Consider the following 26,379-nt stretch of genomic DNA (forward strand, 5'->3'; position numbering starts at 1 on the left):
CTTGACGTGGACAGACGTCATGAAATACTCACCAGTCTGGTTGCCATAGAACTGAAGCCCTTCAGCCTATCCTCACACACTAAGACAACAGTTAAAGAGGGGAAAAAGAAGGAGAGAATATGAAGGCTTAGAGAAATACCCATCCTTGTACATACTGCATGACTCCCACCAACACACACTGTCACACACAAACCGTCACATACACACACCTACATCGAAAAGCACCAGATATTGTTATCTAGGAAGTGCTGAAGTGTGAATCAACACTAAGGAAAGGTCATTTTTTCCTCTGTAATACGTTACAACTAAATGAAAATATCCTAAGTATGAGGTAATTGCATGGAGTCAGGTTACGCACCCGTGTCAGTAGAAAAGCAAAATAATGCATATGTTGTTTGCTGAAGGGGCCTTACATTAAGGAACAGGGCCACATAACAGCACTTAGACCTAATCACTTCCTCTGGGAGATTAGACCACCTCAACTGTTACTGCATAGGATCACAAGACTCTGCATACAGCACACCAACATATTGAATGTTATGCACTGTTGTTCATGTATACATTTAAACTAGTTGAAGAATAGTGTTACTTTTTCTTTTCTCCTTTGTTGCTATTGAGATTGAGGATACTGCATGCATTAAGAAGGCAACATGCAGTACAACGGTCATAATAGTTTATTCACAAATGTATAGCCTGTTTTCTTATCATTTCCAAGTGCACATCATTGTTTTAATTTACCCTGATATGTACGACCTTACATGTAACAGTTCAAATGTGTATTTTATTCTGTATAATGTTAATTATTGTCGTATTTTGTATAATACGTTTTAACAATTAAAATATAGTGCAATACAACACCGACTATTTCTTTAAACAGACGTGGAAGAATACCCTCAAACTTCTTAGGCAACAAAGTCGTCTATGGCTAAATGAGCCCATTTGTAGGCTATCCAAAAATATAAATGGTTCAAAAATAGCTTGCTTTTAATCCTATTTACAATTCTACTAACAGTTGTCCCAGTGCAGTCGCCTCCTTGGCTCTGAGCTTCTGTAGCCTACTGTGTGCTCTCTGACCCCGGTGGCAGTCCTCTCGCAGACTCGCGCTGCTCCGCTCTCTCGGGCTCCCCCCTTCTCTTCTCACATCGAGGCTCCTATCTCGCCCGTTGCCTTTCTGTCGCATTTCCTCAAGAGCCAGCCGAGGGTCTCCCAGGGTCGAAGGTTCTGCCCTGCTAGCCACGACCTCCACCTCTCAAGACCTCCAAGTTGTCTGCGTTATCAATGGGACGGCGTTTTTGACAACATAGACAGAGAGCTAACCCTGAGAACATATCTACCGGATGAACGGAACTCGCCACTCGTTTGGCAAGAACATCGCTGGGAAAAAATAACGAGGCACAAAGCGGTGGGTTAGGGGTGATTTGTCATTTACGAGCCATTCGGATACAGAGGTTTCCGTCGAGGCTGTAAATGTTGCTATTCGTAATATTGTAGATGAGAGAGCTTGGTTTATGTTTGTATTTTGTTCTGTAATGCAGAATAGGCCTACAATAAATGAGGAAGAACACGATCTTGTAATATCGGGTGAGAGGTTCAATTTAGTCTCTTCTGTGTCTTTAGGCTGATTGGTAGAAATGGTGCATATATTTAAAAATCCCCTTTTCCAAATGTTGCAGCGGTGAAACCAAAATTAGAGGGAACATATGTTTTTATGTAAAATATCTTACAGTTCAGCTTGTAGATAATCAGCTTGTTACAGTTGACTGATAGTAAATGTCTGTCTGCACTCTGCACCGCTGCTAACCTGCTAATGTTAAATTCGTCTGGGTAGTTTTTATGTTTTAATTTTCAGTTTCCAATGTCTTGAACGAAAGTGGTGTGGTTTAAGTTCACTGTTTTGTCATCTGGCCAATACAGCAACTACAATTCGTTTGGTTACATTGTATCCATTCACTCTGTCACTTTTACATTTGTAAAAAAAAATGTAGGCCTGGGTTATTTCAAGCCTTTTGATTGGAACACAATGCGTACAGTAGTTTGATATTATATATTTCCTACTGACGTTACAGTATTGTTAAAGGTTTAATGTTCAAGCTTGTTTTGTATCCTATCTACTGTAGGTCAAATCTATCAGCACTTCAGAAGACATTAGCGAGAAATATGAAAGTGTATCACCTCTTCTGATATTAGTGGTTGAATAATTCTTATAATTCTGGGTGTCTTCCTGATGTTGCTTTTGTACAACACAAGTGGTTGATTTAAAGCTGTCATTTACAGCAACACATTATTTTTAATCATGTCTGCTGCACAATTACTGTATTTTGAGGTGTGCTCCTCTCTTTTTGTTTGCGGTGGTACAGATTGTGGCCAGTTGTCCAGAGGGCCGGTGGGTCTGAGTTAGTGAACGGGGCTGTTCTGAATGATGCCAACTCCCTAAAATGGTTCTGGATCCTGGTAAACTAACTGCCCATGTCCCAAGCAGCAGAGCCATGGCTCACAGAAACCCCCCCTCTCAGGGCAAGGTGACCATCACTGTGGACGAGTACAGCTCCAACCCCACACAGGCCTTCACCCACTACAACATTAACCAGAGCCGCTTCCAACCACCCCATGTCCACATGTGAGTATCTATCTAGCCGCAGACCTGCACTGTATCTATCTCTTTTTCATCTGATGGGCCATTACAGTGCACAGAGGATTGATTGATTGATTGATTGATGAATGTGTTCAAACAAAAGACTAAATATATGGACATCTGGCCTCATAACATCCACCACCATACCTTCTGTGTGCTCTATTCTCAGCACACATTAGCTTGTCTTGAATAGATGGAGTATGACTTAAACATGTTTGGTTATCCTCAGTGCCCTGTCAAATAACCTACAGTGTGTGAGGTTAAAGTGTGTGAGGTGGAAGCCACCTTTCATGTTATTAATGTAACTGAGGTCAGAGGTGAGGTGGGTTTATAAGCTATTTAACAATGCTCCTTTGACCTCTGGGTCACAGCTCAATTCTAAGTAACTTCCCTATTGACTTCTAATCATTAGGATGTAATGAGTGTTGCTGTGGATGGGATGGGTGGGCCCGGGTTGGTCAGAGTGGGAGGCAGGTGCTTCTGACTGGCTGGCTGGCTGGCTGGCTGACTGACTGACTGACTGACTGACACACAAAACTAGCTTTTCCAGCAGAGACAAAACAAAGGTGTAAGACAGATGTCGTCTTTATTGAAGTCGGACTTCTGTTAACCAATGTTTTTCATTTAGTCCACGATTAACCTTTTTTTAAATTGCAGTTTTTAAATCACATCTGCGCTCTCTTTGTCTATTTGTCTTAGACCATGGACAGATGTCTCAGTACAACAGCGAGACCTTGTATCAGTTAAATTGTTTATTGAAGCTATAGTAATCAAATCGGATGGAGCATTTTAGAACAGGACAGTGTAGAGTGTAATTAACAGAAGAAGCCAAAGTCAACAGTGATAGAGATATATGTACACATGGCAAGAGTAATGAAAAACCTCCTGGATTTTGTGATGATTTGCATTAAAACACCTTGGTCGACTCATTCAAACTAGCAGCTTAATCTATAATTTTCCAGCATGATTCCATGCATCGCAGTTGGCCAGCCCTGGCAGCCCAAAATTCCACATGAGTTCACAATCACAGCCTGGCTCCCACAGTCTGGCTCCCAATGACGAGGCAACTGTGAGACTTTATGAGGGACCTGCACTAGCTTAAAGGTTGGACGGCCAATTCCAGTTTGGGATTCCTTAGACATCTTTAGAGAAGGCTGTTTTATTTGTAATGTTATTTTATATTGGAGGTTGCTGCATGTGTCACATTGACAACCTAGGTTACATTTTCAAATGGAGGGCTGCTTTAATAATTTGACACAAACTCATACACTGATTCTGCTGTCCCTCTTCGATGACAGGGTGGAGCCCATTCCCTATGACGCCCCTAAGCCCTCCGGTCATACACGTTTCGTCTGCGTGTCGGACACACACTCCAGGACGGATGGGATCCAGATGCCATACGGGGACGTCCTGCTTCATACTGGGGACTTCACTGAACTGGGCCTACCCTCTGAGGTCAAGAAGTTCAATGACTGGCTAGGTAAAGAGAGTCACACACACTGCTGTTTTTTTGGTCTCAACCCTCAGCATCAGGGACGGACCTTGCTGTTCTGCCACCCTAGGCCAGACCAAAAATGATGTTGAAAAGACGTGTAAAATATGTATTTTCCAGATGTTGAAATTAGGTTAAATTTAGGTTCTGAATGAAAGGTGAAAATATGTATTTTATGGACCAAAAATCAATGAATGTCCCTGGACGTTCAAATTAAGACCGGTCTAGACCACCAAATCTGAACCAAAAAGAGACCTCCAAAAGGCATCGGCCCGTGCTTACTGAGGTGTAGCCTACAGTTTTGCCTGAAATTTAATTTTATGAATGCCCATCTGTGGTCAGCCTACCATTTGTAAAACATTTTTTAAAAGATGTCCGAACAGGACCAAAAATAGTAGGCCAAAAGTGCTTAATGTTTTGCCTAAAATTTAATTTTGTCAGCTGCGCCATTAAAACAGGCTTTTGCATTGGCTTTATTAGTCCTGATTCATGTGACTAATCAATTTGGCTACTTAAGCTCTGAATATCAGCTGCCCAACTTTATCAGGAGTTATCGTGAGCCTATTTGCGATTTAATTTTACCTTTATTTAACTAGGCAAGTCAGTTAAGAACAAATTCTTATTTTCAATGACGGCCTAGGAACAGTGGGTTAACTGCCTGTTCAGGGGCAGAACGACAGATTTGTACCTTGTCAGCTCGGGGATATGAACTTGCAACCTTTCGGTTACTAGTCCAACGCTCTAACCACTAGGCTACCCTGCCGCGATGTGTCTCCACAGCGGGAAATGCAGAAGTATTTTTTTTTATCGCTATGATCAGCTTGTCCAAAAACTTACAGATGATACAAGCTTGATGCGGGGGCAGGTAGCCTAGTGGTTAGAGCGTTGGACTAGTAATCGAAAGGTTGCAAGTTCGAATCCCCGAGCTGACAAGGTACAAATCTGTCGTTCTGCCCCCTGAACAAGGCACTGTTCCTAGGCCATCATTGAAAATAAGAATTTGTTCTTAACTGACTTGCCTAGTTAAATAAAGGTAAAATTAAATCGCAAATAGGCTCACGATAACTCCTGATAAAGTTGGGCAGCTGATATTCAGAGCTTAAGTAGCCAAATTGATTAGTCACATGAATCAGGACTAATAAAGCCAATGCAAAAGCCTGTTTTAATGGGCAGTCATTGAAAATAAGAATTTGTTCTTAACTGACTTGCCTAGTTAAATAAAGGTAAAATGCAACTGATCATGACAATGGGGTGAAACTCCTGGACAACAGTTGATCGTCTATTCCATATTATCCATTTTACTTTGACCTGGCCTGTTTTAAGGATATGTTTGTTAACGTGACAGCACATTTTTTATTTAGGTTAGGCTATTTGATCAGAGAAACCTGCATGATGTAAAAAGTGTCCGTCTAATTATATTGTCATAGATTTTTTCTCCATCCTGTAGACTACAGACTCTTTCTACTGTATCCTGTATTTGCTACATGATTGATGTTTGATCATTTGTTTGACGTAACGTGGAGGAGCACCGCAACGATGCGTCTCTACAACAGCACCCTGCCTTTGACAAAGTGGGCACTGTTTATCACAGGGCGGCATCAGTGCTCACCTTAAAAGCCCATTTTGCCACTGGTTGAGATATATTGGTTTTGGGCAGAATTATGTGAGGTTTTATGTGTTGTTGTTGGAGGTCTTGGTCAGTTTAGCTCAGAAAATGTCTCCCTCGTCAATCTGCCGTCATAGCCGGTGGCCTAATCCTGCCTTATGAGCGTGCCGGCCGTGCTCAGCATACTGTACAGTAATCTCTATCTTGACTAAAAAGGTTATTAGCTGTAAGTTACTATACCAAAGGTATTTGGTATCATTTGGACTTCCTTATTTAAGCAAAAACTATTCTCCTCATAAAAAATGTCTGCTTTGACGTTATTTAATATTTACTACTGTAAATTAAACATTTGTAATTAAGAACCGTCAGAAAGGAAGAAGTAACTTTCTTTGAAGGCCGGCCACACAGTAAAACACTGCCATCCTCCTCAGTTTCAAATACATTTTAGCATACAGCCGAGAGAAAATTGAGTTGAGCTTTGAATTTGAGCCCTATACAGAGCTGCTGCGGTAATATAAAAGGTAACTGGGACAAAGGACCTCTCTCCAAGAAAGTAAAAAGGTACAATGAAAAATGGTGAAATTCCCCTTTGTTGACTGAGATGTGCGTTGGTTTGGGTAACTAAGGTCTTTATCTGCAGTTATTGCTCTTTTGTAAGAGGGGAGAAAAGTTCACCCTGGTCTGAGGAGGTCAAGAAGCCTTAACCTTTTCATTTGTGGCGTTTTACTTCCATGGACCATTCCCTTAACCTCTCAAAGACAACTTTCTATTCTAGTGAATGAATATTGATTCACCAACTGGGGTATTCCCAGAAACCAGGCTACTGGCCAAAGCTATGTAGTGTTTATATTCTGTACATGTCACTTGCCTTATGTTGAACAGTAACAGAAAGCTATCTATCCCATCCATATTCAACATCTTCCCTGCTGTCTCTCCTGCAGGGAGTCTACCTTATGAATTCAAGGTGGTGATTGCAGGGAACCATGAACTGACGTTTGACAAGGACTTCATGGCTGAGCTGGTCAAGCAGGATTACTATCGCTTTCCCTCCGTCTCTAAGCTGAGACCAGAGGACTTTGACGATGTTCAGGCCCTTCTCTCTAACTGTACTTACCTGCAGGACTCTGAGGTCACAGTCAAGGGATTCCGCATATACGGGGCACCATGGTAAGTTGCTCTCTTGTCTTTAGATAAGTATCATGACTTATTTACTTGTAGTCGATAGTGTTACGATACAGCGACTATAGAGGCTAATCACTGAGTGACAGACTACTGCATAATATGACCTCATTGACACTGATCACTGTACCTGAGTTTGCCGTGTTGCTCAAATATTTGTTGCTTGCTTATTAAGTCCCTGAATGAGTCTAGTTGAGTTTTTCTTAGTAGTGTGTGTCCATGGTGGATATGAAACACTGCAGACCAAGCCCATGCTATATACTGCTTCTAAGTTCTACATTCCTTTTTGCTTTCTTCCATTTCCATACCCCATTGAGGGGATTGCCTTGTGTTGTCCTGAGTCCTGACAGGGACTCCATGTATTTTATTAGACACAGAGTGCGTGAGAGAGAGACGTCTGTGGTTAGTTGGGTGTGGGTCAGTGCCAGCCGTGTCCTCTCCTCCTGTCCTAGACTTGGGGCATGTCCTGACACGCTACAGGCTGTCGTGGAGACAGACATGTACTTACAGTGTACTCGGCTCCAAACTGTTATGTCATCACACACCCATATCCTCAGCCAGCCACACCACTGAGTCTGAGGCCCAGTTAACCCTTCACCCACTGCTTTTCTAGTTTCCCTCCGTACTACGGTGTCACTGCTGAATGATTGATCTCTGTTTGGATGAGGAAGCCACACGGAGGGGTTTCTAAGAGTTTGTCAAGTGAAGAGTTTTGATGTAGGCATGATGCATGTGATAGACATGATCTTTGATAAGTTTTAGAATGCTGTGTTTGCTACATATTTTCTATATTTATTCCTGTGAGACACTTTTTCAAAAGGGGATATTGAGGCTATAGTTACAAAGCGTAACGTAATGTATAGAGCTAACCAAGCTTTATCTCCATTCCTGGTATTTCTTTTGTATTCTCCCTAGAAGGGTGGACAGGGACAGGCAGGCTGGCTAGCTGTACCGAGGCCCTGGGTGGCTGGAGAGGGTCGAGGCCAGAGCAGTGGAATCAGGCGATTGTGTGTCAGCCTGACTGACCCCAGTCTGGCCTCCACAACTCCCTGCTGGCTGACACATACACACCAACCTCCTTTTACTGGCTCTCTCTCCCCCAATCCCAGATCTAATAATGTTCTGTGAACCACACGCCCCCCTCTGCCCGTGTTGTTCTTCATCAGTCGCTGGACGTGTGTTCTGGGAGAAAGAGAGAGGGGTTTAGGGGGCTTTTGTCTCCTCAAGTCCCAGCTGAGTAGGTATGACTACCCTGACAATGACAGTCTGACCAGGTATAGCGTAAAGATGGTGACAGTGAGAGAATTGGTCTTTTAGGTCTTCATACCTTAACCTGGCTAAGTCACTATTATATTATATAAGCGTCCTGAGCCCAACTCTCATTCTCAGGGGTTAACCCTCCCGTCTTGAGGTGGGAGCTCTTCAAGCATGATTTAATCATATATTTGCCACTTCAAAGATGCTGGATATCCTGGTGATAAATAAATGTTTCTCACATTGCAGGCAGAGAGGAAAGGGCAACAATGAGGGCAGAAACATAGTGTTTCAGTCACAGAGTAGTGCTGAATCAAATTATTATCTTGGAAGGGGAGCAAACCAGCCACCCAGATGCATGATGGGAGGTCTGTGGAAGAGCTCTTGGGTCGTCATTACAGGGGCTATTTTCCAGATCTCCGAGCCTCTCCAGCAGGAAGTGGCTTTTGTTCCGACACATCCTGGTTCTTTTGTTGGAGCGTACGGATCAAACCCTGGGCCTGACCCCCTTACCCCCTTTAGGGAATGCACTCCCAGCAGGCCACGGTAACCCTTGTCACCTCAGAGCCTAGTGATCAGAGGTCATTTCCACCACCCGCAAAGAGATCAGCTAGGCTTGACAGACACTGCAGGCCTGCTCTAGGTCTGAGTCAAGACTGACTGACACAGTCTGGATGAATGTTGTAGGGGGGCGGGGGCGGGTGTGATTGTCAAAGCCAGAAATTCAAGACCTTGACCCCTAGATACTTCTGATAGCACTGCAACAGACTTTAGCCAGATAGCATGTCTGTCTGCAGACTTAAGCCTCACATTTACATTAAATGTTCCTTATCTCCTAGTAGAATACTAAAGTTCCTATAAGAACATCCAATAGTCAAAGGTTAATAAATACAAATGGTATAGAGGGAAATAGTCCAATAATTCCTATAATAACTACAACCTAAAACTTCTTACCTGGGAATATTGAAGACTCATGTTAAAAGGAACCACCAGCTTTCATATGTTCTCATGTTCTGAGCATAGAACTTAAACGTTAGCTTTCTTACATGGCACATATTGCACTTTTACTTTCTTCTCCAACACTTTGTTTTTGCATTATTTAAACCAAATTGAACATGTTTCATTATTTATTTGAGGCTAAATTTATTTTATTGATGTAATATATTAAGTTAAAATAAGTGTTAATTCAGTATTGTTGTAATTGTCTGTATCGGTATCGGCGTTGAAAAATCATAATCGGTGGACCTCTAATACAGTACCATGACCACAGTAGCCATCTCAAATAAAATGTTATGTCACATGCTTGGTAAACAACAGGTGTAGACTAACAGTGAAATGCTTACTTACAGGACCTTCCCTACGATGCAGAGAGACATTAAAAAAAATAATAACATAAGGAATAGGAACATAAGTTGGCTATATACATAGGGTACCAGTTCCGAGTTGATATGCAGGGGTACGAGGTAATTTAGGTAAATATTTGTATATAGATCGTGGTAAAGTATCTAGGCAACAAGATTCAGTAGATAATTAACAGTAGCAGCAGCATATGTGATGATTCAAAATGGTTATTGAAAAAGGGGTCAATGCAGATAGTCCGGGTAGCTATTTGGTTAACTATTTAGTAGTTTTATGACTTAGGGGTGGAAGCTGTTCTGGGTCCTGTTGGTTCCAGACTTGGTGCATCGGTACCACATGCTGTGTGGTAGGAGAGAGAACAGTCTTTGACTTGGGTGGCTGGAGTCTTTGACAATTTTTGGGCCTTCCTCAGACAAAACCTGGTATAGAGGTCCTGGATGGCAAGGATCTGGATGTACGGCATGGTTAGCTCAGAGCAGAGTGAGGTGTTATACTATAGACCGCATGGTTAGCTCAGAGCAGGGAGGGGGTGTTATACTATAGACAGCATGGTTAGCTCAGAGCAGGGGGAGGTGTTATACTATAGACAGCATGGCTAGCTCAGAGCAGAGTGAGGTGTTATACTATAGACAGCATGGTTAGCTCAGAGGAGGGAGGGGGTGTTATACTATAGACAGCATGGTTAGCTCAGAGCAGGGGGAGGTGTTATACTATAGACAGCATGGCTAGCTCAGAGCAGGGGGTGTTGTTATACTATAGACAGCATGGTTAGCTCAGAGCAGGGGGAGGTGTTATACTATAGACAGCATGGCTAGCTCAGAGCAGGGGGTGGGGGGGGGGGGGGGGGGGGTGTTATACTATAGACAGCATGGCTAGCTCAGAGCAGAGTGAGGTGTTATACTATAGACAGCATGGTTAGCTCAGAGCAGGGGGTGGGGGGGTGTTATACTATAGACAGCATGGCTAGCTCAGAGCAGAGTGAGGTGTTATACTATAGACAGCATGGTTAGCTCAGAGCAGGGGGGGGGGGGGGGGGGGGTGTTATACTATAGACAGCATGGTTAGCTCAGAGCAGGGGGGGTGCTATACTATAGACAGCATGGTTAGCTCAGAGCAGGGTGGCAGTCTGAGTCTGGCTTTAGAAAATCAAAGACTTCCTCTAATCCTCTTATGGCGCAGACACACACTGGTCATGTGACCTTTTGGGTTTACATTGGATGAGAGCCCGTCAGGCAGAGCCACAAAGAAAGTGTGGATATATGTTGCCATGGAAACCGTAGCAGAGTTGTGTGTGTCACTTCAGTGTGTGTTTGCCATTAAAGCACTTCCACTGTGTGTGTGTGGGTCAGTGAGGACAGCATAGCTCTGAGCCTGCATTTCCTCCAATCTCTCACATGGACACCCATGCTGGGCTGGTAATGTACTTTATTGACTGGGAGACTGGTCTCACTGTCATGTGTAGCTTTGATTTCCTGTCTGTTTGTGTAGCAGATAGACGGGAATGGAAAGCTGCCTGACTAATTGCCAACAGTGTGAGCGCTTAGCCTCAAATAAACCATCTGTTTATGGAAATAAATAAGGCCATATCTGACTCTGAAATGAGGTTGTAACTCCCAAGGTAAGGGCTCCAGTTTCAGCATTACTTGGTGGAAATTCCTACTATTGCTTCATGTGTGAAAACCCTCTTTCTAGTCACAACAACTTGGGACTGATCTCAAGTCATAGGCTGAATCACAAATTCAAATCACTCACTCGGAGGGCCCTCCGAGCGAGAGTGGATGGTTTGGTTTAGGATTCACCGATACTGTGGCAACCAGTGTCTTGCAACAGTCAGCGCAATATATGTGCATGTTCCTTTCTGTCTAGTCTGTGTGTATTACCTTTGTTTTTTGGTTAGCGGCGGTTTTCTACTCTACCCTGCTCTACTCTACTCTGCTCTACTCTACCCTGCTCTGCTCTACCCTCTGCTCTACTCTACTGTGCTCTACCCTGCTCTACTCTACCGTGCTCTACCCTGCTCTACTCTACTCTGCTCTACTCTACCCTGCTCTGCTCTACCCTCTGCTCTACCCTACTGTGCTCTACCCTGCTCTACTCTACCGTGCTCTACTCTACCCTGCTCTACTCTACCCTGCTCTACTCTACCCTGCTCTACTCTACTCTGCTCTACTCTACCTTGCTCTGCTCTACCCTCTGCTCTACTCTACTGTGCTCTACCCTGCTCTACTCTACCGTGCTCTACCCTGCTCTACTCTACCTTGCCCTACAGGCCCCTGCGAGGCCTTACCTGCTGAGTGCTGACATCCCTGATTGTAAAGTGACCTTTGGCCCGGAGGTGCAAACTGCACGTCAGTGTTAATTAGCTGCTGATGTCGACAGCGCTACACTTCTCAGATCTCTCTGCACTGCCTTGCTCTGGCCCCAGCTCTGACTGACTGCAGTGCAGCGCTGGAGGCTTTCACGCTCACCCAGCATTAGGCAGTCAGGCAGGCCAAACTGGGGCACAGGGAGAGAGGCCAGGCTGCCTGAGGGGGGCAGGCAAGTGGGGGTGGGGGGGGGGCAGGCAGACAGAAGAGCGGGTCAGACAGACAATAAGCATAGCCCAGGGAGAGGTAGAGGACGGGAGAGGTTGAGATTAGGAGTGGGATGAACACCCTCAGAGGAGGAGATGCCTGCCCTCTATTCAGAGGATTACAATTTTGGATGAGCTCCAGCCTACCACAAGTCCACAGTGGATTCAGAAGGCTAGGCCTTTTGACCTATCTTTGGCAGGTTGAATAATGGTCAGGGTTTTATCTGGTTTCAATGCCCCCCCCAAAAAATCTGCAAAACCTCTTTCATATTAAAAAATAATAATTAACAATGGAGATGATTAAATTGTCAAATGTAATGGCCAAGCCTCAAATGTAATGGCCAAGCCTCAAATGTAATGGCCAAGCCTATCAAATTGCTTATGACACAGTTGTAAATAGCTATAACAACCACTACACAAGTGGTTCTGTCTGTATCAATTCAAGGGGCTTTATTGGTATGGGAAACATATGTTAACATTGGCAAAGCAAGTGAAGTAGATAATATACAAAAGTGAACTAAACATTACAAATGAACAGTTAACATTACACTCACAGAAGTTCCAAAAGAATAAAGACATTACAAGTGTCATTATGTATATATGCAGTGTTGTAACGATGTGCAAATGGTTAAAGTACAAAAGGGAAAATAAATAAACATAAATATGGATTGTATTTACACTGGTGTTTTCTCTTCACTGGTTGCCCTTTTCTTGTGGCAACAGGTCACAAATCTTGCTGCTGTGATGGCATACTGTGGTATTTCACCCAGTAGATATGGGAGTTTATCAAAATCGGATTTGTTTTCGAAATCTTTGTGGATCTGTGTAATCTGAGGGAAATATGTGTCTCTAATATGGTCATACATTGGGCAGGAGGTTAGAAAGTGCAGCTCAGTTCCCACCTCATTTTGTGGGCAGTGTGCACATAGACCTGGCTCTCAAGAGAAGACAGGCTGTCTTTGGCGGCCTTTCTCAATAGCAAGGCTGAGTCTGTACATAGTCAAAGCTTTCCTTAAGTTTGGGTCAGTCATTCTGCCACTCTGTACTCTCTTTTTAGGTCCAAATAGCATTCTAGTTTGCTCAGTTTTGTTAATTCTTTCCAATGTGTCAAGTAATGTTTTTTTTTTATGATTTGGTTGGGTCTAATTGTGTTGCTGTCCTGGGGCTCTGTGGGGTCTGTTTGTGAACCAGCTTGCTTAGGGGACTCTTCTCCAGGTTCATCTCTCTGTAGGTGATGGCTTTGTTAAGGAAGGTTTGGGAATCACTTCCTTTTAGGTGGTTGTATAATTTAACGTCTCTTTTCTGGATTTTGATAATTATCGGGTGTCGGACCTTTAACCTTTATTTAACTAGGCAAGTCAGTTAAGAACAAATTCTTATTTTCAATGACGGCCTAGGAACAGTGGGTTCGCTGCCTTGTTCAGGGGCAGAACGACAGATTTGTGCCTTGTCAGCTGGGGGATTCAAAATTACAACCTTTCGGTTACTAGCCCAATGCTCTAACAACTAGGCTACCCTGCCGCCCCTTTGTGGAAGTAACCTGTGGTGCTGATGTTTAGGCCAAGGTATGTATAGTTTTTTTGTGTGCTCTAGGGCAACGGTGTCTAGATGGAATTTGTATTTGTGGTCCTGGCGACTGGACCTTTTTTGGAACACCATTATTTTGGTCTTACTGAGATTTACTGTCAGGGCCCAGGTCTGGCAGAAGATCTAGGTGCTGCTGTAGGCCCTCCTTGGTTGGTGACAGAAACACCAGATCATCAGCAAACAGTAGACATTTGACTTCAGATTCTAGTAGGGTGAGGCCGGGTGCTGCAGACTGTTCCAGTGCCCTCGCCAATTCGTTGATATATATGTTGAAGAGGGTGCATCTCTGTCTTACCCCACAGCCCCGTGGGAAGGAATGTGTTTTTTGCCTATTTTAACTGCACACTTGTTTCCTGTGTACATGGATTTTATAATGTCATATGTTTTACCCCCAACACCACTTTCCATCAATTTGTATAGCAGACCCTCATGCCAAATTGATTCAAAGTCTTTTTTGAAATCAACAAAGCATGAGAAGACTTTGCCTTTGTTTTGGTTTGTTTGTTTGTCAATTATGGTGTGCAGGGTGAATATGTGGTCTGTCGTACAATCATTTGGTAAAAAGACAATTTGACATTTGCTCAGTACATTGTTTTCACTGAGGAAATGTACGAGTCTACTGTTAATGATAATGCAGAGGATTTTCCCAAGGTTGCTGTTGATGCATATTCAAATTGGTCTCCACTTTTGTGGATTGGGGTGATCAGTCAGTCCTTGGTTCCAAATATTTGGGAAGATGCCAGAGCTAAGGATGATGTTATATTTTATCATTTCATTGAGGATACCATCAACACCACAGGCCTTTTTGGGTTGGAGGGTTTTTATTTTGTCCTGTAGTTCATTCAAGGTAATTGGAGAATCCAGTGGGTTCTGATAGTCTTTAATAGTTGATTCTAAAATGTGTATTTGATCATGTATATGTTTTTGCTGTTTGTTCTTTACGAGCCAAAAAGATTGGAGAAGTGATTTACCCATACATCTGGATTGATAATTCTTTGTGTTGTTGTTTGTTAATGTTTTACAATTTTCCCAGAAGTGATTGGGGTCTATGGATTCTTCAGTTTCATTGAGCTGATTTCTGACGTGCTGTTCCTTCTTTGCCCGTAGTGTATTTCTGTATTGTTTTAGTGATTCACCATAGTGAAGGCGTAGACTCAGGTTTTCTGGGTCTCTATGTTTTTGGTTGGATAGGTTTCTCACTTTCTTTTAGGTTTTTGCATTCTTCTTCAAACCATTTGTCATTATTTATCGGTTTTCTATTTTAAATTTTTAGATTTGATAGGGAAGCTGAGAGGTCAAATATAAGATTTTCTACTGCCACTTTTACACCTTCACTATCACAGTGGAACATTTTGTCCAGGAAGTTGTCTAAAATGGATTGAATTTGTTGTGCTTAATTGTTTTTTTGGTAGGTTTCCACACTATAGTCCTTCCATCTATAGCATTTCTTAATATTACTCAGTTCCTTTTGGATTTTTGTCTATATCACTTTTGTCAGGTAAAAATCCCACTGCTTACACCAGTTTCCGTGAGCCTGCCCTCCTCAGTCCATGTATGTGTCAGTTGGGGTAAGAGGCCTCGCTATTACCCAACCACATCCAACACCCAGGAGCCAGCCAGAGCTTGTTACCCCAACATCATCATCATCCATACAGCTTATTACAGGACATCAAAAGTGCTTTAATGAGCCTCCGTCCAGCACCACAATGTAATGACCTGTGAAATAACCAACCAGAGTGATGCCCTTTACCAATATTAAGTGACTCGTTTGACTAACCAGACTTATCCAGATCTATCTCTGGAGAAAAGACCCTGGATGAGATGAGTGTGAACTGTGTATAGCAGAGATCATCAACTAGATTCAGACGCGGGCCAAGTTTTTTTTGTTAAGTGCATGGTCAAGAGGACAGAACATAATTACAAACAATTTGTAGACTGCAAATTGATGGCAAGAAGCCAAATATATATGATGTTTGACTAAAGCAAAATCATTGCAAATCTTGCCTACATTTGTGGGAATATTTGGGAACATATTTATTTTCAATTAAAATAACTTGGAGCTAATTTACAGGTGTCCAACAATGAAATAGAAAAAACTCTGGGGCCAAATGAAACCACTGCCCCGCGGGCCGCCAGTTGGGGAACCCTGGTGTATAGCCTACTGATGATCACTCCCAGGCTGGAATGAAGGAAGGAACCCTGGTGTATAGCCTACTGATGATCACTGCCAGGCTGGAATGAAGGAAGGAACCCTGGCGTATAGCCTAATGATGATCACTGCCAGGCTGGAATGAAGGAAGGAACCCTGGCGTATAGCCTAATGATGATCACTGCCAGGCTGGAATGAAGGAAGGAACCCTGGTGTATAGCCTACTGATGATCACTGCCAGGCTAGAATGAAGGAAGGAACCCTGGTGTATAGCCTACTGATGATCACTCCCAGGCTGGAATAAAGGAAGGAAACTGATCATGACACTGAGGAGGGTGCTTTTGAATAGCAGCTTCTCAGTAGTGTTGAATGGGTGATTGGACCAGTGCAGTGTCACAACAAGCCTGCCTGAGTACATGGCACGGTGACGTGTAAGGTGACTCGTGTCTGCCAGAAGCTAGGACATCTGTCCAGGCCAGGGCACAGCAGAATGCAGCATTTGCAACATTTGTGACTGAGTACACATGTTTCCTAGGTAGTGTAGCAGCCCATGGCATTACAGATAGACTAGACAGACGGTAATTCCCCAGGCCCTTCTTTTCCCTCTCAGTACTACCTCTGCTGCAGCTGAGTTGTTCAACATTACAGCCAGACATAGCCATATGCCCTTCTCTTGTAGTCTAGTGCTAGTACAACCCCCACATAGTCCTGACTGAGGTGATTCATATTTGAAGAGTCCAGTAGCCCTTTTAGATTGGAGAAAGTTGAGGTACTAGCAGGGCAGTGCATTAGAGTAGCTGACCTGGCCGCTTTCATAAATAACCTGAAGCTAGGGGTGCGGTCGGTGCACTGTTTTAGAGTTAAAAAGGTCTGGGCACTGTCTGAGCCATGTCTGCATTCTGTATCAGGTTCAGCTGACAGGTCACCAAGCTCAAGTGCTGATACAGCTCAAATCAAACAGATGACTTGCTGGCTTGTTGTGTACATTGGACAGGGTTGCCATATTGAATAAGAGGATCTTGTCAGAGCTTAGCTTGTGTGTGTTGTGTGCACACATACAGGTGTGTGTGTTTGTGTAATGACAGAGAGAGAGGTGATGATCATATAGCAGCAGGTCCAGACAGTGGCTGTTATTTCAGGGCTTTAATGTCTGCTGCCTGCCTGCTACGGGGGTCAGGGTGGGAGTCAGCCAGCAGAAACGTTAGCCTAGCAATGGTGAAAGATTGCACCCCTGTGTATAACCCAACACGCTGCGTGCTAAAGCAGGCACTGGGCTTTATTTACTCTGCTATCAATCACAATCAAGCTGCCACTGGCCTCTTAAATAAGAGGTCCAGGCACGCAGATTAGGACCCAGAAATATTTCAGGGTTCGATACTGTGACCAAGACTGTTTGACTTGGCAGTGCGACACATTTTTTGTTTATCATTGTTTATTCAAACAGTAATGTTTAATTGACCAAAAATGAACCAACTTTCTGAAAGGAGAAACGGCAGAGGAATACCCCTGTGTGTGTGTGCAGTGCCCGTGCAATTTGCGTAGCCGTTAGCGATGTTACTGATAGCCTAATCCTATTTGGGTATATGGAAATGCAAGTAGCCTATGCCTTACTGGGAAAACCATCATTATTTGCATCAATCCAGTGGCCATTTGTAGAGCCCAACTAATATAGGATTTTTAGGTCCGATACTGATTTTAGGGATGCAAACTCCACTGATCACCAATATATCTGACGATATGTGACCGACCTCCTTGATTCTGACTTATGTAGCAAATTTTGAGAAACAGACACCTCAAGTCCTCAACTGGCAGCTTCATTAAATAGTACCCGCAAAACATCAGTCTCAACATCAACAGTGAAGAGGCGACTCCGGGATGCTGGTCTTCTAGGCAGAGTTGCAAAGAAAAAGCCATATCTCAGACTGGCCAATAAAAAGAAAAGATTAAGATGGGCAAAATAACACAGACTGGACAGAGGAACTCTGCCTAGAAGGCCAGCATCTCGGTGTCGCCTCTTCACTGTTGTCGTTGAGACTGGTGTTTTGCGGGTACTATTAATTAAGCTGCCAGTTGAGGACTTGTGAAGCGTCTGTTTCTCAAACTAGACACTAGTTTACTTGTCCTCTTGCTCAGTTGTGCACCGGGGCCTCCCACTCTTTCTATTCTGGTTAGAGCCAGTTTGAAGGAAGTAGCACACAGATGAGATATTCAGTTTCTTGGCAATTTCTCGCATGGAATAGCCTTCATTTCTCAGAACAAGAATAGTGTTTCACTGTACGTGTTTCAGAAGAAGGTTCTTTGTTTCTGGACATTTTGAGCCTGTAATCGAACCCACAAATGCTGATGCTTCAGTTACTCAACTAGTCTAAAGAAAGCTAGTTGTATTGCTTGTTTAATCAGCACAGCAGATTTCAGCATAACATAATTGCAAAAGGGTTTTCTAATGATCAATTATCCTTTTAAAATTATAAACTTGGATTAGCTAACACAACGTGCCGTTGGAACACAGGAGTGATGGTTGCTGATAATGGGCCTCTGTACGCCTATGTAGATATTCCATAAAAAATCTGCCGTTTCCAGCTACAATAGTCATTTACAACATTAACAATGTCTACACTGTATTTCTGATCAATTTGATGTTATTTCAATGGACCAAAAATGTGCTTTTCTTTAAAAAACAAGGACATATCTAAGTGACCTCAAATGTTTGAACGGTAGTGTAAGTTGCTAGCACAGATTGCTTGCTTGCTTGCTAACTACCTTGCTGGCCAAATAGAGCCTTACTTCATTGCTGGTTAGCTAGCCAGCTAACGTTAACCAAGTGAGCATGTGATGACGACAGGGTTGCTTGCTTGGTGAAGTGTACTTTTGATTATTTACTTATTCAAATATGCTGTCGCTGGCTGTGGCAAGCTACTCACGTTAAACCACCATGACCACTCTTACTCTCACGTCGTGACTGACTGAATGGTGAATGATGTTCAATGAGCAGCTCTTAGAGCTCCCTCTTCAGGCAACCATTGAACAATTCATACATTTGTTCATTCTGTGTATATAATATCAGCACTTTATCGTTGGAATAAAGACCGATACAAATATTGCTGTGAAGGCTCATTTTTAATATCGGTCAACCGATTTATCGGTCGGGCTCTTGCTATTTGTTTTGAAAACACCACCACAATTGCTCTACAAACACAGGTAGCACTCCATAAACTAAGCTTTCCCTAAAGTAGCCTAAATTGAATTAAATTGCCAAAATGGTATACCCTAATTAGCCTATTCCTGTCTATACAGAAGTAAATAAAATAATTCATAATAGGCTACTACACCAGAAAGCATGATTTGGTCACAGAGGATCATTAGCTTTAAAAAATATGTTTTAAATCACAATGCCTACAGTCAGAAGGGCCCACAATTTGGGCGGCGCACGTGGCAAATACCACATGATTGTTGAGTTGTGACTGTCAGTGAAAAGTAGAGGTCCTTCCGGGCATATCACAATAGTTCATCATAGTTTGGAAAGCAAATGGCAATATCTGTTAAGAGAAGACGAGGAGATGAGGGGAAAAATATGATTCCATCAATTTTAGAATAAGGCTGTAACCTACCAAAATGTGGAAAAAGTTCAGGGGTCTGAATACTTTCTGATGGCTCTGTATATGGATCAGACAACGTCGTTTTTATGGATCTGTTAGTCAGTGTCAGCACAGAAGAGTAGGCTACCCTGTAATTGTTGTCATAAAAGTTAGTGTAGAACCCTGGGTTAGATTTTTTTATCTGCCCCAATCAGGGCAGACAGTGGAGTCCAGACTTCCACATCCTGATGGATCATTCCCCTGCAGGAGATCACAGCAGTAGTCAATCAGTTAGCCTAGTGATGACAGCCAGGGTGGGAGAAGACACAGCTTGTGTCTACGTGGTCAAGCTAACCACAATCTCCTACCCACAATATTCCCCCTCCTGCTCCCTCTTATCCTCCACCCTGCTCCCACTTTCCCTGCTCCCCCCCTACTCCATCTTCTCCTCCCCCCTCCCACTCCCTTTTCTCCTGCTCCCTCTTCTCCCCCCTTCTCCTCCCCCCTCCCACTCCCTCTTCTCCTGCTCTTCTCCCCCTGCTCCCTCTTCTCCCCCCTTGGCTCCCTCTTCTCCCCCCCTTCTCCTGCTCCCTCTACTCCCCTCCCCCTCCTAATCCCACTTTTTTATGCTCCCTCTTCCCCCCTCCTGCTCCCACTTTTCCTACTCCCCCCCCCCCCCCCCCCCCTCTCCTGCTCCCTCTTCTCCCCCCCTCCTGGTCCTTCTGCTCCTACTCCCCCCCTCTCCTGCTCCCTCTTCTCCTACTCCCCCTCCCTCGCAGCATGGGAAGATAATAGCGCCCTCGGGTCCTGGGTAGCATGCCCCTCCCCCTTTCCTCCCCCCACCACATCCTGGCTATTACTGGCTTCCATATTGAGCAGCACAGCTCATTGTTCATATCTCGTCTATGTCTGCTCTGCTGGGTTGGAGAGCGACGAGAGACGCCGGGGAAACGCAGGATTTATCTACCCGCTGGTGTCAGCAGTGGGATCCAGGTCTAACACAGAACAGATCTGCTTTGAATCACAGGGTTGGAGAAGGCAGTGTAGCCCAGCCTGGAGGAAAATACACTACATCACCAAAAGCATGTGGACACCACCTGCTAGTCGAACATCTCATTCCAAAATCATGGGCATTGATATGGAATTGGTTTCCCCCCTTTGCTGCTATAACAGCCTCCACTCTTCCGGGAAGGCTTTCCACTAGATGTTGGAACATTGTTGCGGGGACTTGCTTCCATTCAGCCACAAGACCATTAGTGAGGTCGGACACTGATGTTGGACGATTAGGCCTGGCTCACTGTAGTGTTAAAATTTCCCTTCACTCGAACTAAGGGGTCTTGCCCAAACCATGAAAAACAGCCACGGACCATTATTCGTCATGATTCATCACTCCAGAGAACGTGTTTCCACTGCTCCAGAGTCCAATGGCGGTGAGCTTGGCTTTTCTTTTTTTGTAAATGTTTTGTCTATGGAGATTGCATGGCTGTGTGCTCAATTTTATATACTTGTCAGCAACGGGTGGGGCTGTAATAGCCGAATCCACATATTTGAAAGGGTATCCACATGCTTTTGTGTGTATATACAGTGCCTTGCGAAAGTATTCGGCCCCCTTGAACTTTGCGACCTTTTGCCACATTTCAGGATTCAAACATAAAGATATAAAACTGTATTTTTTTGTGAAGAATCAACAACAAGTGGGACACAATCATGAAGTGGAACGACATTTATTGGATATTACAAACTTTTTTAACAAATCAAAAACTGAAAAATTGGCGTGCAAAATTATTCAGCCCCTTTACTTTCAGTGCAGCAAACTCTCTCCAGAAGTTCAGTGAGGATCTCTGAATGATCCAATGTTGACCTAAATGACTAATGATGATAAATACAATCCACCTGTGTGTAATCAAGTCTCCGTATAAATGCACCTGCACTGTGATAGTCTCAGAGGTCCGTTAAAAGCGCAGAGAGCATCATGAAGAACAAGGAACACACCAGGCAGGTCCGAGATACTGTTGTGAAAACGTTTAAAGCCGGATTTGGATACAAAAAGATTTCCCAAGCTTTAAACATCCCAAGGAGCACTGTGCAAGCGATAATATTGAAATGGAAGGAGTATCAGACCACTGCAAATCTACCAAGACTTGGCCGTCCCTCTAAACTTTCAGCTCATACAAGGAGAAGACTGATCAGAGATGCAGCCAAGAGGCCCATGATCACTCTGGATGAACTGCAGAGATCTACAGCTGAGGTGGGAGACTCTGTTCATAGGACAACAATCAGTCGTATATTGCACAAATCTGGCCTTTATGGAAGAGTGGCAAGAAGAAAGCCATTTCTTAAAGATATCCATAAAAAGTGTTGTTTAAAGTTTGCCACAAGCCACCTGGGAGACACACCAAACATGTGGAAGAAGGTGCTCTGGTCAGATGAAACCAAAATTGAACTTTTTGGCAACAATGCAAAACGTTATGTTTGGCGTAAAAGCAACACAGCTGAACACACCATCCCCACTGTCAAACATGGTGGTGGCAGCATCATGGTTTGGGCCTGCTTTTCTTCAGCAGGGACAGGGAAGATGGTTAAAATTGATGGGAAGATGGATGGAGCCAAATACAGGACCATTCTGGAAGAAAACCTGATGGAGTCTGCAAAAGACCTGAGACTGGGACGGAGATTTGTCTTCCAACAAGATAATGATCCAAAACATAAAGCAAAATCTACAATGGAATGGTTCAAAAATAAACATATCCAGGTGTTAGAATGGCCAAGTCAAAGTCCAGACCTGAATCCAATCGAGAATCTGTGGAAAGAACTGAAAACTGCTGTTCACAAATGCTCTCCATCCAACCTCACTGAGCTCGAGCTGTTTTGCAAGGAGGAATGGGAAAAAATGTCAGTCTCTCGATGTGCAAAACTGATAGAGACATACCCCAAGCGACTTCCATCTGTAATCGCAGCAAAAGGTGGCGCTACAAAGTATTAACTTAAGGGGGCTGAATACTTTTGCAAGGCACTGTATAGTGTTTAAAGGTGCAGTCAATATGAAGGGGCTGTTTGTGAGCTACTCCGTGCATGGCTGTGTCAGACCCTTGCTACCGCACAGTGGGGGCTGTATCAGAAATGCTGATACTGTATGTAACACAAGACCATCAAAATCTTTATGTACATTTGAAATGAACTTGGCAATAGTGGCATGGTATGAGTTCTGTTTTCATCTTGATTAAAGCTATACAATAGGAAATCAGACGGTGTGTGAGTTTCAAACTTGGCCCAGAGCCTCACCTGCACTGGAATGGCTCTTGGAGTGAAATACATAGTTGATCTGAAGGGAAGTATCAATCGGCAGTGTTTGTATGTGGTTAATAATGTCCCCCTAGGCAGCAGCAGCCCTGTGTTGAACCCTCCAGAGAGATCTCCCCCATGCATCACGGTGTAGCCTAGACTGTTCAGACAGGTTGATGAATGCACTGCGGGCCATATCAGTCATATAACCGCAGCTATCATTGTTCATTTAGTCCAGACCAAATAGCTTCCACTTCAACCCCTCCCTCCTCCCCCCATCTCCCCAACCTCTTCCAGTTAGCTCTGGCCAGAATTAGCCGTGACCTTGGCCTGACGTGTGCCTTTCTGTCTGCCCATTATGGCCGGGACAATCTCTTTACCTCCATGTGCCCCGGCTGTCGGTAAATAAAGGCAGTAGTCAGACAGGACAGTGCTGCCCATACTGCTGTGTGTCAGGAGGCCAGGGTCCCAGGGGAGACATGAAACTCTTATTAACATGCTTCTTCTCATTGGTGCTGACAGCTTAATCCATTTCCAGTGTTTGGATGACCTCTGTTATGCTGTGGCACGGGCCAGAATGAATGTTCTAGTCGTATGATAACCCTCTATCTGCCTCAATGGCTGGCTGTCTCCTGTCCCCCCCACTCCCCGGGCGCTCTGCCTCCCCGCTCGCGCTCTCCCTCTCTCTCCCCCTCGCGCTCCTTGTCTCCCCCCCTGGGCACTCTGCCTCCCCGCTCGCGCTCTCCCTCTCTCTCTTCCTCGCGCTCCTTGTCTCCCCCCTGGGCACTCTGCCTCCCTGCTCGCGCGCTGTCCCTCTCTCTCCCCCTCGCGCTCCTTGTCTCCCCCCTGGGCACTCTGCCTCCCTGCTCGCGCGCTCTCCCTCTCTCTCCCCCTCGCACTCCTTGTCTCCCCCCCTGGGCACTCTGCCTCCCCGCTCGCGCTCTCCCTCTCTCTCCCCCTCGCGCTCCTTGTCTCCCCCCCTGGGCACTCTGCCTCCCTGCTCGCGCTCTCCCTCTCTCTCCCCCTCGCGCTCCTTGTCTCCCCCCTGGGCACTCTGCCTCCCTGCTCGCGCTCTCCCTCTCTCTCCCCCTCGCTTCCCCTCACGCTCTGCCCCCCCCTCTCCCCTCCTCACGCTCTGCCCCCCCCTCTCCCCCCTAGATCTCTCTCTTGTGTGCAGGTGTGTGTGATGTATATTTCTTTATATAACTGTTTCTACTGTGTGTTCCTACAGGACACCGTGGTTTAATGGCTGGGGTTTTAACCTTCCCCGCGGCCAGTCTCTATTGGATAAGTGGAATCAGGTTCCAGAGGGCATAGATGTTCTCATGACCCACGGACCTCCCCTCGGTGAGTTGACTTCATAGAACCCCAAAACACCCCATTCTACAGCCTTTCCCAAAGACTGCTAAAACAGCTTGCACTTATGAATTTGCCAGTATAGTTACTGTCACTCATTCATTGAACTACTGGAAGAAATGGAAGCAGAGATAGGGCGACATTTTTCTTATGTTAAAATGAGCAACAAACTACAAAGACTGTGCAATGACGAGTTTGGTATTTTTCGTCTGTTTAAAATGGTGTGTCGGTGTAGCTGAGGAATGGGAGTGTAACATCAGGTCCAACTGAACAGGTTTTCTTTGTGACCATCAACAAATTCTAATTCATTTACAGCACTGAGATCACCTATATGATCCATTCAAACATTCACAGCACAGATAACGGTAATACCGCATCATTGTTTTATAGTGTAATTCGGGTTCTCCAGCACACCTTCATTACATTAAATCATTGAGATTAGTTATTCAAATATTCCATCCATTTACTCTCGCAGAGAGTTTCACTTCCTGATAAAGTGCTTGAGGATAATGGCAAACTTCACAGATTGTGTCTAAAACTTTGCGTTTATCTGTGCATTTATACAAAAACGTTAAGATATGGAAACTGTCGCCCTTAGTTTGTCTGACCTGTCTCACTATGTTATGAATGAAAATGCTAATGTTCAATTTATTTCCGTTATGTTCATTTGTCTTTTGCAAAGGTTAATCAAGTGTGTTAATCAGTCTATTGTTGTGGTTTGGGACAGGTTTCCGGGACTGGGTTCCCAAGGAGCTGCAGAGAGTGGGCTGTGTGGAGCTGCTGAACACAGTACAGCAGAGGGTCCGACCCAAGCTCCACGCCTTTGGGGGCATCCATGAGGGTGAGAGTTCTGTGCTCTGTGACCTCCATGGTCCTGGTTCTATAAAGGACTGAACATACATGTTAGGAAGTCGTCAGATTTCAGGCAAAACGCTTCTTAACATGGATACTGTTCTAAAGAATGGCAGTTAATCCTGAATCAGTTGGGGATATCCCGTGTCTGTTATTGTCTCTGTTTTGACTCTGGTGTCTAATGTCTTTGTCCTCTGTCTGCAGGGTACGGCATTATGACGGATGGATGCACAACTTTCATCAACTCCTCCACCTGTACAGCCAGTTTCCAGCCCACAAACCCCCCCATCGTATTTGACCTGCCCAACGCATAGAGAATCGTAAAATAAACCAGCATTTTTTAAATTCAGTTGTACGAAATGCTAATCTTCAAGATATTTGTCTTTTGTAAACTGCTTGTAAAAATGCATGAAAATCGTATTCTGGTAATGAAATGATCTTTGTAAAATATTCCATATTTTCCATTCGTTTGCATTTGCTGAAGTGGCTGGTTTTCTGTATCGTTGTTTTCTTTGTTTCCTCTATGAAGATGGATAAGCGCCTTGCCTCCCAGGCAAGTACACTGCCTGACCGTAACAGGACTCTTTACATAAGCAATACTTGACCTCATGATGATGATTGAACATGCATTTGGCATTGTAACTTAAGTTATTTGGTCTCTGTTAAAGGCCTGTGTATTGTTAAAAATGAAGCCTTTGAAATGAAATTGTATGTTGACATTTGTATGAAATTGGTCCAATTATTCTATACCCAGTATAGATGAATCTCTTGTGCTCTAACACTTGTGTAGGAGCTTTATGTGTACTGGTGCATCATCTCCCTTGATCTGTGGCGCAACGTTTTGGAATGTTCAGAGAGAAATATGCTATGTGGACCTATCTGCAACGTTCGATCACATTTGGCTACTGAACTTGGCCGTGTTTTTCTCTAGTCAAGGTCATTGATTGACTGGCCAGTCTTGTGGTACCGTTTGACATCAAACCGTTCATTCCCATCTTATGAATAATCAGCTGTAAAGAACACTTTCACTTGATGTTAATTGAAAACAGATGCTGCATATTCTCAAATGACCCCATCTTCCATGGAGTACATGTGAGCCGGTGCTTGTGTGAGTTTTCAACATGCGCGAATCAGGCATTTTCATCTCATTTTAAGATTTGTATCGATATTCAACAGCTGTAAAATATTTGGGATGCCCTCTAAAGTACAATTTTGCTAATTGTTTTGTTTCTTTTTCTCTGATTTTTGCACTGTGTGAAAATGCTATCTTGCTAGCACAAAACAAGTTGCCAACGGTAGTCTTCTGTCATTGTAAATGCCTGTTTAGTTTCCTGGTTTATGAACCTTTTTTAACTTGATGAATTTAGTTGCCTTTATATGCAAATAAAATTGCAAGATTTTTACCTGTTGAATAGCTATAAATTGTTTTGTATTTGACCTTAGTGAATTCTTCATATCATCAATAAGTCTTATTTGCCAAATGA

General features: G+C 44.0%; 1 protein-coding gene across 1 annotated transcript; it reads left to right on the forward strand.

Moving 5' to 3' along the window:
- Positions 1-1,071: 1,071 nt before the first annotated feature.
- On the forward strand, positions 1,072-26,304 carry LOC139374795 (metallophosphoesterase domain containing 2b). The gene is made up of 7 exons (XM_071115939.1): positions 1,072-1,402; positions 2,358-2,617; positions 3,931-4,112; positions 6,672-6,897; positions 23,919-24,034; positions 24,771-24,884; positions 25,100-26,304. Exons 2-7 carry the CDS (start codon positions 2,436-2,438, stop codon positions 25,207-25,209), a joined length of 930 nt encoding a protein of 309 aa, XP_070972040.1. The 5' UTR covers positions 1,072-1,402; positions 2,358-2,435; the 3' UTR covers positions 25,210-26,304.
- Positions 26,305-26,379: the final 75 nt, after the last annotated feature.

Source organism: Oncorhynchus clarkii, chromosome 2 (assembly GCF_045791955.1).
Source record: "Oncorhynchus clarkii lewisi isolate Uvic-CL-2024 chromosome 2, UVic_Ocla_1.0, whole genome shotgun sequence".
NCBI lineage: Eukaryota > Metazoa > Chordata > Actinopteri > Salmoniformes > Salmonidae > Oncorhynchus > Oncorhynchus clarkii.